The sequence below is a fragment of the Pipistrellus kuhlii genome, unplaced genomic scaffold (assembly GCF_014108245.1).
Source record: "Pipistrellus kuhlii isolate mPipKuh1 unplaced genomic scaffold, mPipKuh1.p scaffold_m20_p_3, whole genome shotgun sequence".
Taxonomy (NCBI): domain Eukaryota; kingdom Metazoa; phylum Chordata; class Mammalia; order Chiroptera; family Vespertilionidae; genus Pipistrellus; species Pipistrellus kuhlii.
Window position 1 is genome coordinate 148,480,889 of NW_023425529.1, and position 18,032 is coordinate 148,498,920.

Genomic DNA, 18,032 nt, shown 5'->3' on the forward strand with positions numbered 1-18,032 from the left:
GAGCTTCTAGTCCCAAACAGTACTCAAGGGCATCAGCAACGTCAGCCATTGAGTCTGCCATCTCCTGAGATCAGGGTAGAGCCAGGAAGCACAACACTACAGCTAAACCCAAACAACATTTAAAGCAACTACCTCCTTGCCACCAAGTGGCACAAGTAGTGGTGATGAAGACTTACTTTATTCAGGTACTATTTCAAGTACTCTTCAGTTGCAATCATAATTTAAGGTATACTAGATCCAAACAGCCCAGGCAGTTCGGCTCTGCATTGCTGCACTTTTAGATCTCTGTAGTAAATCTAGGCAACTAAACATCTCTGGATATGTGAGGACAGTAAGTAGCTTAAACAAAAGGAACAAGCTAAGCAGTCAGAGAACAGGGACTTTATTGATAAAGAAATTAAAGCAGTAAAAGAGGGAGCATTCAAATAATTCATATTCTTAATGACACTTGAGAATTGTGTATCTCAGCAAAAGCCATGTAGTTAAAAATGAAAGAATATATGACATGTCAGGAAGCATTATTTTTTAAAAAAAATCATATTTCCCCAAGAATTTTACATGTAAATATCATTCAAATTTTGTAGAGGTAAAGTAAAACACACTGCCTCTCACTTTTTATTCAAAACACTAAATAGCGAAAGATAATGATGAAGGCTTGTTTCAAATATTCTAAGGAAAATTAAAATGCTATTATCAATATTTATGAAAAGCAAAAGAAGGTTAGGCTGTTAGGATCTGAAAAAAGGATGTGTAGAAATGTAGTTCATGTTATGACATAGGTGGCAACACCCATTCCACCTTTTAGCATATGCTATAGAAGCTACAAAGCTTAAAACTCTTTTTGTGGTTTTTGTTCCTAGATTTTTTTTTTTTTTTTTTATGGTTTTGGTTTAGATTCTGCTAAACAGAGAAACACATTTGCCTGTGATTTGGAATTTAGAAGTGAGGTTGGGGTAATGCTTGGCTAGGTTTCTTTGAGCAAGCGAAGTCATGGGGACAGAAGTTTTCTACATTTAATGTTTAAGTGTGCAATCTCTTAGCTTTCTGGGTCTGAAGAACCAGTTGATGTCCGGTAAGTAGTAGCTTGGTGCTTCCTCACTTTCCTAATCCTGGGAAAAGTAGCAGCTCGTTCTGGTTCATCAGTTCCTCAGTTCCTTAGCTTTGTTCTGTTAGCCATTCTTGGAAGCTAGCTCTTCTGGAGTGCTTGCTCCTCCAATCCGCCTTATTACAGTCAACAACCAATTTCCCTGTCTTTAATCCTTCTCTGGAAGCTGGGTATTGCCTTCGTATCTCAAACTTAGATAGATACTTTAAAATGAAAGCACTTTGCAATGAATTTTTTTGAAGTTGGGAGACACAGAAGTCTGGCTCCTGTCCGGAAAAATTAAAACAGACCACGGGCTAGAATCTGGCATTTGAGAACTGATTTATTGCTTTAACCAGTGGAGTGCTGCTGCCTTTGAGACTAGCCTGAACTCCTGGGCAAGTGATGTGTATTTCCCATGTTTCAGACATGGCCAAACAGGGAAGAGATTTGTTATTATTACTGTGGTATAGTCTTATATCCAGCCAATGTGGCAACCTGAAGATATGAAGAGACTTCAACAAAAATAGGCTGTGGGTATACATAGGATGATGGAGTTAGGAAGTTGTTAGAGATGCTGCTAGAACAGATGCGCCAACAGAGACCAAGGAATCAAAGGAAAGTGAAATACAGCAACAGAGACCTTCCCAGAGCCCACCGAAGTACTCCACAAACAGTGAGCTATTTGTGGAGTACTGCCAGGTCAGAGTGCAAAGCTAGTTTACAAAGGAACTAGCTCAACGAATTGTAAAGAAGGTAAAGTGTTTGAATTATCTTCTGAATCCTATAGTAAGTAAGCATAGGAGAAGGAGTTCACTCTCACAGGTATCAAATTAAAATTATGTACAGTAGTAACTTGGCAATTGGTGTCACTGAAGATTTCAAGTGAAAAGTCTACCCTAGCTGGGACCGGTTTGGCTCAATGGATAGAGCGTCGGCTTGGGGACTGAAGGGCCCGGGTTCGATTCCGGTCAAGGGCATGTACCTTGGTTGCGGGCATATCCCCGGTAGGGGGTGTGCAAGAGGCAGCTGATCGATGACTCTCTTTCATTGATATTTCGAACTCTCTATCTCTCTCCCTTACACTCTGTACAAAAATAAATAAAATATATTTTAAAAAAAGAAAAGTTTACCCTAATAATTTTGCCCATTGAAAACCATAGATATGTGTACAGTATATGATATTTTCTATAATTTAATTAGGAAAATATAAGGAACATTTATCTAATTTTAATTGAATTTATCTAATTTTAATGAAATTTAATTTAATTTTGAAGATTTTATTTTCTTGGAGAGAATAATTTTGAGTATTTATGTATTCAAGGTAAATGACAATCAACATTGAGTCAGGGTAGGTAGTCTGCAGTTAAAGATTAAAATAAGATGGACAGAAATAAAGAGTATACACGTGAGGACTATGCCTAACAAACAGAAAGTCAAATTTTAAATTATCAAATTATTTAGCCATTGTTTTTAAATCAGGACTTAGAAACTCATACCAATATTACTTTATTATTTTAGCTATCTTTTCAGCATATTTCAGGACATTATTCTTAAATGTAATACCAATTAGAATGACATCATAAATTGGGATAAATAGATTTTCCATTTTTGTCATATTTTATATTGACCTATTTTTTCATTATTGATAGTATTTTAATTTCAAATAAATTTTATGAAGTAGCATTATTTATGTTTTTTTCCATTCTGGATATTTAGTGACATTAATCACATTTAAAATTAAATAAATTATGACAAAGAGAAGTTTATGGTTTTATTGTTTGTAAGTAATACAAATTTGAAATTATTTCTATCCCCAAAAGCTGTCTGTGAAGGAGAAAAATTAGTTTACTACAATATATTAGTGGTACTTAATGATATCAGGGGCTATTTTCTCCCTAAATGATCCATTTATTTATAGATTGTGTATGACAGAAAATAATGGTAAAGAAGATAAAATAGAACATAATATAATGTCTAGTTTTGCATAATATATATTATACACATTATGTAAGATAGATATTATATACATATTACACAACATACATATAAATAATATACAATGATATGTAACTAGAGGCCCATATGGCTTAAAATGAAAAACTAAATATAACCCTTGGATAATGGCTAAGTTACAACACACATTATATTGTCATTCAATGATAAATATATTAATTATGATAAAACATGAAAAAGTGTATAGAAAACAGTTAAGTAAATGAGACAGAATAAAGAACAAGATATATACATTAGGCCTACTTTTGTATTTTTGAAATAAAACAAAAATTTGGAAACAAATGCCAGATTTTTGTTGTTTTTTTATAGTGATAGTACTTGTGAACATTTTAGTTGTTTTGATGATCTTGGTTATATCACACTAAAACTTATTTATACATAAAAATTAGAAAGTGGTTTATATAACTCACCCAACTATTTGATAAATATCTTCAGATTTTCCTTGGCGTAATTTCAGTATCCAAGCACCTGGGTTTGCTTTTAATTGAAAATACCCCTTTTAAGTGAGAAAAATATGATCATAGTTATAGGACTAAACACACATACGATTGTTTAAGAAAGTTTATACATTAATCATCCAATAAAGTGTTTATTAATTGTGGGATGAATGAATTTTACAAGTGAATTCCAAGAAGGAGATTTTGCAATAACCTGTAAATGCACTTTTTGAAAAGATAATTCTATTCATTTCTGTATTATTTAATTACCTTATTCAATGTTTTAATTTTATTTTCTTGGAAGCTGTTCAGCAACAGCGTAATAAAAATTATTTTATCTTATTATTGAAAAACAGAGGATTTTACCAAAATATCAAATTTTAATGATTTTACCAAAACACCTACTTGTTGTTTTATAGTGATTTATTATAAAGTTAGTTAAGTCTTTATAATACTTACAAGATTGGCCATCACTATTGTATCAACTGCAACAGGTTGACTTTTTGTGCCAAGTGTAAACTGCAGACCTCGAGGAGGTTGTTCTGTTGTTCTATCAAAGCAATGTCCTTCAAGTAGTAGGTACTCTAATTCATATTCTGCTATAACAGTTCTCTCAATCTGTGGAGGAAGCATGCCAAAAATATGTAATGCCCATATACAAATAATAATTAAATGAGATTGTTTTAACATTAGCCAATACATTTTGGGTGGGCAACTTCAAGTCTTCCTTTTACATGGGTGAACTTAACAGTGGAATCAATTTCTTGAAAACCAAAGCTAACCATGGTAAATTTTCTTCCTTTACCATGGTATCAGCTCTTTTCTAGCCTCATGATATATGAGCCAATATCACAAGCTGCCATGATGTGCACTGGCCATTTAAAAATAAATGGCACCATGGACCGGGCACCAACAAACCAACACTCAGCTTCCCTCAAGTAGGACACAGACCCGCCACCACCTCAGAGCGACATCCTACCAAATCACAGCCCAAAATGCCAAGACCCCATTGCGCAAAATGCTGCCCACCGCCCATCCTGGAAAGGGTCACTGTGGGCGTTGGGTACTGATGTCACATAGCAATGCCCAGGTTCCCTCCCTAGCGACTAGCTGCCTTAGAGTTTCTTCAGCCCAGGAACCTGACTTGCTTTATAGCTTTATAGCAAACATGTTAAACTGAAAAAAAGTAAGAAATGGTGGAACTTGGAAATGACTTTAGGTTTTCTCACTGCACAGAATATAGTCAAACACTGCTGCAGTTAAATATTTTACCCTTTGTTCTCCCTGCATGATCTACAATAACAATCTGCTTTGTGTTGATATTTATTGCTGTGTTGCTGACAATAACCTGAAAGAAAAGTTGGGTGCTTAACTGAGCTGGAAAAAGTTTAGCTAAATCAGAAAGTAGGTCTAATTAAGCAGGTGTATCTATAAATATAAGAGGATAAGTTGACTTGTGCATGTGTGATACATAAAAAGCTCTCACTGGCATTAATCGTACATGTGTGTTTCAATTTTTCATTGTTAATCATGAATTTGGTTGACACTTCTATTATAGAAAAAGGGCGAATAATGATATTAAAATATTTCTTCTAATTAATTTGCTTTCAATGTGCATGGATCTGTGCACCAGGACACTAGTAAATAAATAAGTAAATACGAACAGAGGGGGGAAAAAGAATTTGAAAGCTAGTAATCTTTTTTTTAATGTTTATATCTCCTTTATATTTTATTTCCTGTTCTAAATATTGACTGTAGACCAAAGTCCTGGTAAGGGAGAATTTTTCTAGATCAAGCTTTTTTAAAGGTATTTATGTTGTGAACTAGATATAGCAAAGAGTAGCTACACGAGCTAGTGTGTGGCGACAAAACTCTCATGGTTAGTTTCAGGTTTGCAATGGTACACTTTTATCCTTTACCTAGAACTCCTTGTTTCTGCTCTAGCAAATGTCTTTGCTATTTACTCTTTTTGCAGGATGATTGCAGGGAATATTCTGAGTATGTATAGTGGAAGAGAAGAGCCTCAGAGGCAGTTAACTTTTATCACTGCTAGAATTTATAATTTCCTTCTTTTTATTCATATAGCCTGTGAAGAGAGAGGAAATTACTTCTCTATTTTAGTCTTCTAAAATAAACAGATCTACTGTTCACTTAAATAGCTTCTATAAAGACCTTGTTATATTTGCCACTCACAACAAAAAATGTTTAAGCTCCATTATTGTTTAACAGCTGCTGTAATTTTTTACCAGCAGACTTGATTTAAAATCTTTTCTAAGCTGCATTAATTCTCCCAACACAAATTCTTTACCCTTTTGTCTAGAATCTTTAAAGTTACCTTATGGAAGTATATTACTGAACTCTCTTAAAAAAGAATCCAATGGACTTTTTTAAGAGCTAAAACTTGTGGGGGAAAAACAGAATTTTTATTTTTTTTACTTCCTGCCAAGTTCATTTCTCAGTTTTCTCATGAATTTTCTTTCCCTGGATTTGAAGGACTGATTTCAGATGACTGCTATGACTGAATTCAGAGTCTCCGGGTGGGTAAAGTTGGGGGTATTGGTGAATACATGTTCCAGGGAAGTAACTTAGAATTCTATAGAAACTATTCATGAGTGGATCCGAAGAAACGTGCCTAAAAGGAAAATCTTTAGGCAAAGGGCAACACACAAGAAGCATGAGAAGCAAATCTGATGAATAGTTATAACCAAATTATAAGAGGTTAAATGTTTATGCCTACGTCAAGGCAATGGCTACATTCTAAGGAGCTGTTGGAAACAGGTCGGAGGCTGTGCAGAACCAGGCAAGAGGCTAATCAGAAAGAAGTATTTTCTCTCCAGTTTCTGGATACCTGTTCTCTATGCAAACTCCCCTGAAATGTTTCTGCTTTTTGTAGTATCTGAATCCCTTTCCCATTTTGAACGGAAATAACAGTGGAATCAGTTTGAAAGACTCAGTATTTTTTTAAACACTCATCTCACTTTTTTTGTTGTGGTCTAAACGACAACAGGAAGGGAAAAGAAGTCTGGTCACTTACTGGACAAGGACCACACTAAAGGTGTGGAAAGCAATGCACACAGCCTGCAGTACACGAAGGACTTTCTTCCCTGCTTTTTACTCTTATCTCATTAAGACTGCCTTCTCTAGCTATGATCTGCGGGGCAAAAAGGGTTTCAGATGAAACTGTTTCTTTCCAGTTAAAAACAAAACCTAGCCGCGGTCAGTGTGGCTCAATTCCCAGTCAGGGCACAACCCAGGGTTGACCCCCATAGGAGTGCATATGGAAGGCAACCCGTTAATGTATCTCTCTCTCTCTCCCTCTCTCTCTCTCTCTCTCTCTCTCTCTCTCTCTCTCTCTCTCTCTCTCTCTCTCTCTCTCTCTCTCTCCACACACCACACACACACACACACACACACACACACACACACACACACCCTTTTCTGAGAACATCTTCTCAGGTGAAGATTTAAAATAGATAAATAAATGAATGAATGAATGAATTAATTAATTAAATTAAATTAAAACAAAATTCGAAGGGCAAAATAGAGAGATAGTGGTACTGTCCTACACTGTCATGCTTTTGCCTCCGTATTTTCTACATTGCTCATCTTAAAACAGCATTTGTGTATCAGGAGTCTGAAGCAACTAAAACGGTGAAGACATCTAGAAACCCAGAAAATCAGAGAAACAGAATTTGGAAGTTAGGGAAACTAAAAAAATCCAAGGGAAGACTGAGTCAGGACCTAGAATCATAAAGAAAACATTTTGTTGAGCAGCCGGTGTATGATCACTCAGTTGCTATAGTTAGCTGATAAATTTTTTTCCCTCTTTCTTGATGTAAGTTTATATAACTTACGTCCTTTAAGTGGATATTATCAAGGTCACAGTTGCTGTGTACTGTTTCAACCAGCCAGCCTTCAGGAGTAATCATGTTAAGGGTTAGAAGGGGTGATTCAGGAATATCCAAGAATCTTGCTACTGGTTCAGTAAGGTCATTAGTCACTAACGTCAGTTCTGGTTCCAGAACAAATCGGTAAAAACTGTCAATAGAACATAAAAAAATAAAACAACATACTTTGACCCAAATTGAGATTTCCTCTAACTAAAATATTAAAACTGAAAATGGTTTAAAAATATAACAAGAAAGCATTAAATTATAAAGACTAAAACCACACTATATTTCAGAAGAGACAATGCTTGTAAATGGTATATAATTATTAAATTTATACTATTAACTGTTATAAGATTGTATGTATGTATACACACTCACAGACACACATAACCTTGTTAATTACTTCTTAATGAACATGGTTAAAATCCCTTTAAGATACTGACTTATGCAGGTTCTAGAAGTTAATGATCTGTATTCATTCACTGATCCTTCTTCAAATTTGATCATGGTCTATTTTTCAGCCATTATATCAGCTCTTGGTACCATTAATAATATGAAGAGAAATAACCAGAAACTAAATAAAATTCAAGCTGAAAACCAGGTAACCAATTATAATATTTCAATTAAAAACAAACAGGATTGAGGTGAAAACAGTTGCTTATTAACAGACTTAGAGTCTTAAAAGTATTTTAGCCTTATTTCCCAATATCACACATAATAAAAATTAGTTATATTACTAATAGTGACTTCCACTATTTTAGACTGGAGTCAAGGTGTCAGCTATGCTGTAGTTATCTCAAGGCTTGAAGGGGGAAGGATCCATCTCTAGGCTCATGAGGTCCCTCAAAACCGCTGGAATGAGGGCTGCAGTTCCTCACTAGTGGTTGGCTGGAGACCAACTTCCTTCCACAATGTCATCTCCAGTATACTTGCTCAGAGAAGCACACAAGAACAAGAGAGAATGCCAGCAGGACAAAAATCCATCTTTTATAACCTAATTACAGAAGGCACATTTCATCCCTTTTGCCATATTCTGCTTATTAGAAGCAAATCATTTGGTGCGGTCCATTCTCAAGGAGAATCTACAGAGTGGGGGTCCCAGAAGGTGGTGATCCCTGGCAGCCATATCTGAAGCTGCTTACTGGAGGAAGGCAGAGTCAGAAAAGGAGAGTGGGAGAGGCGACACGGGAGAGGACAATCATGTAGCAGAGGGACAAAACAAGTGCTTGCTACTGTCAAATGCAGCAGAAATGTCATCAAGTAAAAAGTATCCCATGGATAATGCAAATAGCAATTTCTTTGTGACTAAATAAAAGGGAGAAAAGCCAAACTGCAGTGGGAGGTACAGTGAATGAGAGATGAAGAGGGGGTGTGACCACTCTTCAAAGAAGCTGAGACTGAAAAGAGTGGAGAAGAGGAGGAAAAGCCAGAACTCTAGAGGAGAGCGTTAAGGGGGCAGTTTGTGCTTTTGAAACTGAATAACCCTTTGGACTGAAAAAGGCTAGTAGAGAGGTTGAAGGTACAAAACAAAGGGACTATGTGATAAAGCAAGGATCCAGAACAAATGGGAAAGAATGGGATCAAAACAGAGAGAGAGAGTTTAACCAGAGGAGAGAGAGCACATTCTTCCCCCACACACAGGAAGGCCATGGTGCAGGCGTTAGAGAAAGTTGCGGGAATTCCTGCCCATGACCTCCATCATCTCTGAGAAGGATGAGATACTATTTACTCTAAAAGTAAAGGGCTGGGAATTTCACTACCTTTCTTAAGTAAATAAGACTCTGTTTAACTCACAGTTGAACACAGTTTAACATTGTTGTCCTGTGCAGCATTATTCACCAATCCAAGCATCAATCTGGTACATTAGGCGTTATTTCACCACAGAGAAGTCAAGTTCTTTCCCTCCTAATGAATTATGCTTCTTATACTCAATATTCCTACTCTTTATTATATATTCAAAACTTTTATAATTTTATATACTATGGAGATGACTTGTACTTGTGTGAATATGCTCAGTTTTCATAATTCTCATTTACCTTTTGTATTTCAAATTAATTTCACCATGTCTTTCTACATAGGAACAAATACTTTCATCTTATTTCAGCCACTCACTGAGAAGTCTATTAATTTCATGAGTATAGAATTTTAATCCACTAGAACCGTATTAATGAGAAATATTTGCATATAATAAACAACCTTTTCTGTATCATTAAAAAATTACTTGAAACTAGTTATACCTAAATACCCCCAAATATTAATTGTGATGTTATAATAAAGATCATTTTGATAATTTAGCTCAAAGTACTGAAAGTATAGGTAAACCAAAAATGGTGTAATTCAACCTACTTCCCACTTGTTATTTCCTATGTATTTCTAAATAGGTATCTCTAAATCACATTTTTAAAAATACTCATGGATAAACATAATTCTGCAATTAGTCTGTAAATTCTGCAATTAGAGTGGTTCAATTTTACTGGTTAGGTTATTTTAATTTTATATCATTTAAAGTTAATAATAAATTATGTCTGATCTTCTGATCTATTTCAATTAACCATCCTGTGAAGAAAAATAAAACAGGTACAAAATAAAACAAGTTCAGTAATTATGGTCCTTTTTTCATTTTAGTCTTTTTAAATGAAATTATGTTCACTTAGACTCACCTCTCTAAAGGGGCTTCTGAAAGCTTATCCCTACAGTTCAGGAACAACTTTAACTTCATGTTGATAATCTTTCCAAGTACCTGTTAGGAAAAATTCCCATATTTGAAAAATTAGTATTAATAACTAACATTGATTGAACATTTACTATGTACCAGGCACTACATTAACACTTCACATTCATTATCTCACCTAATCCCCAGATCATCCTCAGAGATAGTTAGTTTTATAGTTGAGGCACAGGGATATATAGTAATTTGCCCAAGACCACACAATAAGTCATGGTAGAGGTAAGATTTGAGTCTAAACTACTGATTTCATTGCCTAATGGGTATGCTGCCTACCTTTTGCCAAACATGATTTTCTTTCATGGTGTCTGAATTTCCTTAGTATTAAAGAACAAGTAACTAATTATAAATATCTTGACCTGCAAATACAAAGTGGTGGCCTCACAACAATCAGGGTCCTGAGCCTTTGTTATTTCAACTACATTGTAAGAAATGCAGGTAGTTCTTGGCTAAATACAGATGGAATACTTACTTTTCATTTCCCTGGAGCATAGAATTAGGAGAATTATTAATCTTGATAGTTGCCACCTCTAGATAGGCAACAAGTCAGTGAAAATTTGAAAGACAGTAGAAAACAAAGGATGAAAGTAAAGGGAGAAGAAAAAAATAGATACATGGAACAGAAAGAATGCAGATTTGTTAGGGCAAACTAATTTCTGAGAGAAACTGCATTTTGAAGTTTCAAAAGACTATACATTAGAATGACCTAGCTTGATCACTTATATCTTTCCATAGACTTAGTATTGAATTACTTTTGTCTATCTCCAAAAGTGAAGCAAACTGTCAATGTGTCTTTTTAAAAAAGCATTGAGTAATTTTACATAGGAGTAAAGAACAAGTAACTAATTATATTGTAAATATCTTGACCAAAATTCTAAACATCCCAAGAAAAAAAAATAGCCTACCAATGGAACTACTTTATTAAAATTTACTGCAGTCCAGAGGAACACCTAACTTTGGTACTGCCATAATACCCCATATACAGCTCTATCATTTCATTTTATACATTTAATTAAGACAACCTATTTAAAATGTTGTATGGAAAAGAATCAAGAGCACAAATATTTAATTATAACTGAAAACAAACTTAAAAAGATTAATTATACAATTTTAAAAAGTACTATGTAATATGGTAAATATATGTAAATATATAACAAAAACAATATCTTACAATCAATAACTGTGCCATCATCTGTGCTTCTCTTGTCAATGGGTCAACAATAGCAATAACATCAAAGAACATATCATTCTCTGGAGGATTGATCTTTATAATGCTAGGAAAATAAAGCATAAAAGGTAAATGATGATCAGTTAAATTTATTCTACTTCCAATTAACCTTAATCTAAGCTATATACATTGTTATAAATTGCTTTCTCTCACTAGATTTTAAAATCCTGGTTGTTTCACAGAAGAAAATGCAAATGTAAAACTCTAATGTTTGTGTTAGCAAATTAGAAAACTGCAAAGAATTAGAAAAAAATGAAAGTAAACTTTTATGAATGAGTGATTTTAAAAACTCTTCAAAGGACAATAAAATTATAGTGAAAACTAATCATTTTAAGCCGCCCAAATTCTCCTAGATCACTAGGATATAAAAATAAAACCAAGATGCCTTTTTTTGTTAGTTGAATATTCTTTTTCAGGTTTGAGAATAACATTAACTATTAAGCACTTTTATTAAATTTAGTATTTAAAAAACCCCAACATATTATAACAAAAAGTTCAGGAGAACCTCCTCTCCTAGATTTATCATACGTTATTTTTACCCCAGTCATGCTCTCCGTACCTCTCCCCTCTGTCCTTTCCATTTTGTCGTTCATTGATCTAACTTCTAAATTAGAATATGAACTAGTTTTTAAAAGTTAATGTTAAGGAAATAATTAAAAGCACAGACAAGGCCAATGGGAGATAATTAATTATATATTTAATGTAATTGAAAGTTAAAAGTATATATTTAAAGCTCAGAATATTCCAGATGAATGATAATTTTAACACTATAATAATATGAAAATCCATTGATTTTTGAGATGTCTAAATTAAATATTTTACATATTACAAAAATAAAAATATCTCAACATAAAATGTATATGTGTAAAATTACAGGAAGATAGGTCTTCTGTAGTATATAAAGACTTTTTGCAATGAAATATTTATTACCAATTAAATTAAAGGTAATGCAAACTTCACTTGAAACATGGGTCCTCCAACACTGGGAAATAAATTACATTTTATTTTATATGCAGTTGATATGATTTAATGTTAAAATAAGAATGCCAGAGCTAGATAATAGATCCTGCTGGATAATTTTACTGCTAAAAATTAAAGACAATATATGATATTTTAAATTAAAGAGACCATCTACTGTACAATGGTTAATTCCTTTAGTTATCTTTAAAAAAAAATAAATAAATAAATATATATATATATATATATATATATATATATTGATTTCAGAGAAGAAAGGAGAGGAAGACAGAGATAGAAACATCAATAATGAGAGAAAAATCATTGACCGACTGCCTCCTGCACACCCCACACTGGGGATTGAGCCCACAACCTGGGTAGGTGCCTCACTCGGGAATTAAATTGTGATCTCCTGGTTCATAGGTCAATGCTCAAGCCCTGAGCCATGCCTGCTGAGCAAGTTATCTTGATGAAAATTTTACAAAATTACTGGTTACTTTCTGTAAGGTTTATAAGATGTTATGGCTAAGGTAGGCATCTGTTTACTGCTCCTTTAAGTTTCCCCCCTCAAACTGCTACCAATTCTGTGAGGTTGTATGAATCAGAATTCCAATCCCCAGAAATAAACAGAAAAAAAACACTGGGAAATTGTAAACCACTGTCACAAAGTCACACTATGTCCATCCCTCTACATAAAATAGGGCAGTAGGCCAAAAGCAGCAGGACACTGATAGATGTGAAAAATAGAGAAAGGAGAGACTATAGCAACAATCCCATATACAATAATAAAACCCTAATATGCAAATTGACTGAACAGCAGAATGACCAGCGGAACAATTGGTTGCTATGATGCGCACTGACCGAGGGGGGCAGACGTTCAGTGCAGGAGCTGCCCATAGTGGTCAGTGCTCTCCCACAGGGGGAGCTCTGCTCAGCTAAAAGCCGGGCTCATGTCTGGCGAGCGCAGTGGTGGTGGTGGGAGCCTCTTCCGTTTCCACTGCAGTGCTAAGGAGCAGTAAGCCAAGAGGCGAGGAGCAGTGAGAGGCGGGCGATAAAGAATGAGGGGTCCCGGCCTATGAAAGGAATCCCAGACTGCAAGAGGACATAGATGGGACTAAGGGACACCGTCTCCTCCCCGCCAGTGCATGAATTCTGTGCACTAGGCCTCCAGTAAACTATAAAAGATCAATGTGTCATACATTTAACATGAGTAAATAGTCCCAAACATATAAAAATTCCTAAATATAATATAATTTAATGGGAATAGTATAGTGACTAACATTTACAATAATAGGTTTAATAATTTGTGTTGAATTATTTCAGCACATAGTACTTAAGCAATAAAAAGTTTGTAAAAAGAATCCCAGTGGATATGTTTAAAATTCCTAAAAGAATTGAATCTCAGTAATCTGAAAAAAATAAAAACCTCACTCCTGACAGTGCCAGATAATTTCTCTTTAGAAAATACTATACATGTGTGCACCTGAAACCTGTATAATTTTATTAATCAGTATCATCCCATTAAATGCAATAAAAAGGAAAAAAATACTATACATATGTGAAGACATCTGAAAGGATAGACTTTTTCAGAGCTAAAGCATGTTTTATCTTCTAATAGTAAATACAAGCAACATAAGATTGCATTTACCGTAAGATCAGAAAACTTAAGAGTCAGTCACTTTAAGTTTTCGATAAAGTAATGTGAAATCCTTCTTATATATATCATCCTTTATTTGCTGCAATATAGACTTAATAGGAATTTCTTTTCCTAATCTTGTCAAACACATTTATTTTCTAACATAGTACTTTTAATTCTTTTTTAATTTTGCCATATTTGAATACAAATGCAACCATAGTACTTTTAATTCTTCTTTAATTTTGCCATATTTGAATACAAATGCAACCATCTCTGTCAGGATTCAGTGACAGAGAACAGCACTATTATATTCTTACCTGTGATTCTCTGTTAAAAACGTGACATTATGACGGGATTCACGTGTAGGCAAAGAGGAAACAAGGGCATCAATTTTCATGATAAGGTCACTCTTTCTAGATAAATAAGATAAACAATGTATGAGTTTTTCAGAAAGAGAAATATCAGTATTTTGTATCACAATTAATGCTCCAAGGAAGGGGAATTTAAAATTGAAGTTTCAATGAAGAACCCTTAAAAAAAACAAACAAAAAAACCCCACCCCAAATAAGTGTGTCTATCTATCTATCTACATACACACATATATACTTATATATAAATTACAAACCTAATATAGATGTATTTCATTCATATTATAAATACATATGTGTATTTGTATAGCTACATATAAGTAATATATATGTATTTTTTTAGTAAGTGGGATTACTCAATATTATATAAAGATGATAATTTCTTAATCTAATCTATAGATTCAAATAAATCCCCATAAAAATTCCAGGAATGTTTTTGGTAGAACTGGTTATGCTGGTTCTAATCATATTTATACTGAAAAGCAACTAACAAAAAATAGTCAAGAAAATTTTGAAAACGAGGCAAAGGGGGAGTTTTTCTATCTACTATGAAAATTTATTATGAAGTTGTGGTAACTGGAGTGTGGGACTGGCATGAGGCAACAGTCCAGTGGAACAATAGAAAAATTTAAGAATTAAAGATATAAATCAGAAAGAAAAGCAAAACTGTAAAACTTTTAGAAGACAATAAAAGAAAATATCTTTACCAACTCAGACTAAGGAAAATTCTTACACATCCTTCTCTCTCAGGTCACAGACAAACTATGAATGAAAAACCTGATAATATTTTCCCATTAAAATAAAACCTCTACATATGTGGTAACATTATATATAATAAACATGCAGTGTGCAAACTGTCCCCTTGACTGGGAGTCCCACCAGGGGGATGGGTTGGCTGGGGGAAAGGAGGGAGGCTCTGGCCAGTGGCAGCGGGGGGGGGGGGGGGGGGGGGGGGGGGAAGGGGGGGGATAAAAAGGGAAGGGAGGGAGGCCCCAGCTGGCAGCAGGCAGCCACTAGGGACCATACCAGTGCACACCGGGACTCTAGTTTTATAATAAAAAGTAAATAGTCAAGACACAAAATAAAATATTGTACTTGCAGAACACATAACTGATGGATTAATATACAGAATCATAAACAATATGTTTACAAATCACTAACACGAGACAATAACCCAACAGATAACTAAGTAAAATCTATGGACAGGTATTTTACAGGAGAACAAACATGAATCAAGATAGTCATATGAGAAGATCCTCAACTATCCTAGAGCTCAAAGAAATACAAATTAAAATAAGATACAATATAACATCCATTACATGGGAAAAATTTACAAGTCAGATTAACACCAAATATTGGTGAGGACTTGGGGAAACAGGAACTCATACATTTCCGGTGGGAGTATTGATTGTTCCAACTATTTTAAAAGATAAAATGTAGCAATATCTGCTAAAGCTAAAGATAAGCATATCCTACAACCCAACAAACACACTCCTCTAGACTCACACATTGCACAAGGAGACATTAAAGCAGATTCATTATAGCACTTCTGTAATAGTAAAAAGCTAAAGCCAAGTTCATTATACCTCAGTAATGGATCATATAAACTTTATTTATTTATTTATTTATTTATTTAAAAAAATATATATTTTATTGATTTTGTACAGAGAGGAAGGGAGAGAGATAGAGAGTTAGAAACATTGATGAGAGAGAGTCATCGATCAGCTGCCTCTTGCACACCCCCTCTGGGGATATGCCCGCAACCAAGGTACATGCCCTTGACCGGAATCGAACCTGGGACCTTTCAGTCGCCAAGCCGACGCTGTATCCATTGAGCCAAACCGGTTTCGGCAGATCATATAAACTTTAATCTATACATATGAACGGCTAAGTGACTGTACGTCTGACTTGTCCAACTGGCCCATACATATGATGCACACTGACAATTTAAAAATAAATGTTGACTAGTATGTGCACGATACATATCAGGCTCTCGTTGGTGCTAATCGCACACGTGTGTTTCAGTCTGTCATTGTTGATCATGAATTGGTTGTTTTTGATGACATTCTGAGCCAAAGAAAGCAAGTATCAGCAACAGAATATGTCTGAAGACCAACTATGCAAAATATACCTCTGACACTTCTATTATAGAGAAAGGGTGAATAGAGATATTAAAATATTTCTTCTAATTAATTTCCTTTCAATGGTCATGAATCCATGCACCAGGCCACTAGTATATTCATAAAATGAAATATTAAAAAGAAGTTAAAATGAATGAGCAAACTCTATTTCAATGAATGTGGATAAAGCTTCTATGAAAGTAGATAGCAAAAAGGAGTCTTCAGTTTATTAGCATTTCTCTAAAAAAAATCAAAGCATCCAATACAATCAAAACTGATAGTGCATATTTACATATAAGGCAAAAGTAAAAAGAAAAACAAATACAGGAATCTGGTACACAACCTTTAGAAAAGTGGTTACCTCTTGGGAAGGGAGGAGATTGAGGGAAGCAGAAACAGTAAGACCACAGCAAGAAAACAAAATATTAACATTTATGGTTTGGTGATAGTGAGTAAATGGTTCATTATTTCTTTATATCCTCTATGAGTTGGAAAAATACCAAACCTGAAAATGAATTGCTCTTATGATTTTACATACTTACTTCTTTGAGCTGATTGCCATATTTTCAACAATGCCTTTAATTTTCTCTGCTAAATTAGTAAATGTTATCTTTTCCAACAAGGAGAAATCTGCTGCACAGAAATTTTCATTCAAAGGTCCTAAGAACTAAAATAAAGGCAATCATTGTATATCTTATAAAACAGATATTTCTTTAAGCAAAAATTGATTACAGATTAAAGAGATAGTGGCCCTCAATCCCACCACTTACTAAGCCCACAGGGATAAAATAGAAGAGAAAAATATTTTCTCACTTTCATAATACAAATAACATTTGTATAAACACAAAAGTCAAAATAACAAAAAGTAGCAAATTATTTTCATTTGAAATATAATGCTCCCCAAAACCTAAGACTGTTTATATCTTGTTTATCTATAAATTGTAGACCATATGCATAGTTATGAATCTCTATATATAAAAGCCTAAGCAACCGAACGACCAGTCGACCAGTCGCTATGATGCGCACTGACCACCAGGGGGCAGGTGTTCAATGCAGGAGCTGCCCCCTGATGGTCAGTGTGCTCCCACAGGGGGAGCATTGCTCAGCCAGAAGCCAGGTTCACCGGCTCATGGCTGGCAAATGCAGCGGCAGTGGCAGGAGTCTCTCCCGCCTCCTAGCAGTGCAAAGGAGCAGCGAGTGAGCAATAAGGAGCAGTGAGGAGATGGGGTGTAAGGAGCAAGGAGTCCTGGACTGCAAGAGGGATCTCTACCGAGGGCTCCCAGACTTCGAGAAGGTGCAGGCTGGGCTGAAGGATTACCCCTCCCCCTACTGCAGGAATTTTGTGCACTGGGCCTCTAGTTAATACATAAGCAAGGCATAAAAGAGCAAAAACCAAGAGACAAATCAAGTAATTGCTTAATAATACCAAGCAATCTTCATTGGATACTTTATAATGGTTTGGAGCTCAGCAAGGTCATGTAGGTTAGCTTTAAACCAGTAAGTACAGAGGGGGTAAACTCAAACTACCACATACCTAATTTCTCAAGATGGCTATTCCATCACAACTACCA

General features: G+C 34.8%; 1 protein-coding gene across 1 annotated transcript in view; it reads right to left on the reverse strand.

Annotated features, from left to right (window-relative positions):
- The window catches only part of UGGT2 (UDP-glucose glycoprotein glucosyltransferase 2), a 145,272-nt gene that overhangs the window by 26,363 nt on the left and 100,877 nt on the right, over window positions 1-18,032 (reverse strand). The window contains exons 23-29 of the mRNA XM_036458874.2: window positions 17,004-17,128; window positions 14,291-14,386; window positions 11,324-11,426; window positions 10,088-10,167; window positions 7,392-7,575; window positions 3,997-4,155; window positions 3,511-3,596 (exon numbers count right to left, since the gene is read on the reverse strand). Of these exons, the coding sequence (XP_036314767.1) occupies window positions 3,511-3,596; window positions 3,997-4,155; window positions 7,392-7,575; window positions 10,088-10,167; window positions 11,324-11,426; window positions 14,291-14,386; window positions 17,004-17,128 (833 nt within the window). The remainder of the gene's footprint in view (window positions 1-3,510; window positions 3,597-3,996; window positions 4,156-7,391; window positions 7,576-10,087; window positions 10,168-11,323; window positions 11,427-14,290; window positions 14,387-17,003; window positions 17,129-18,032) is intronic.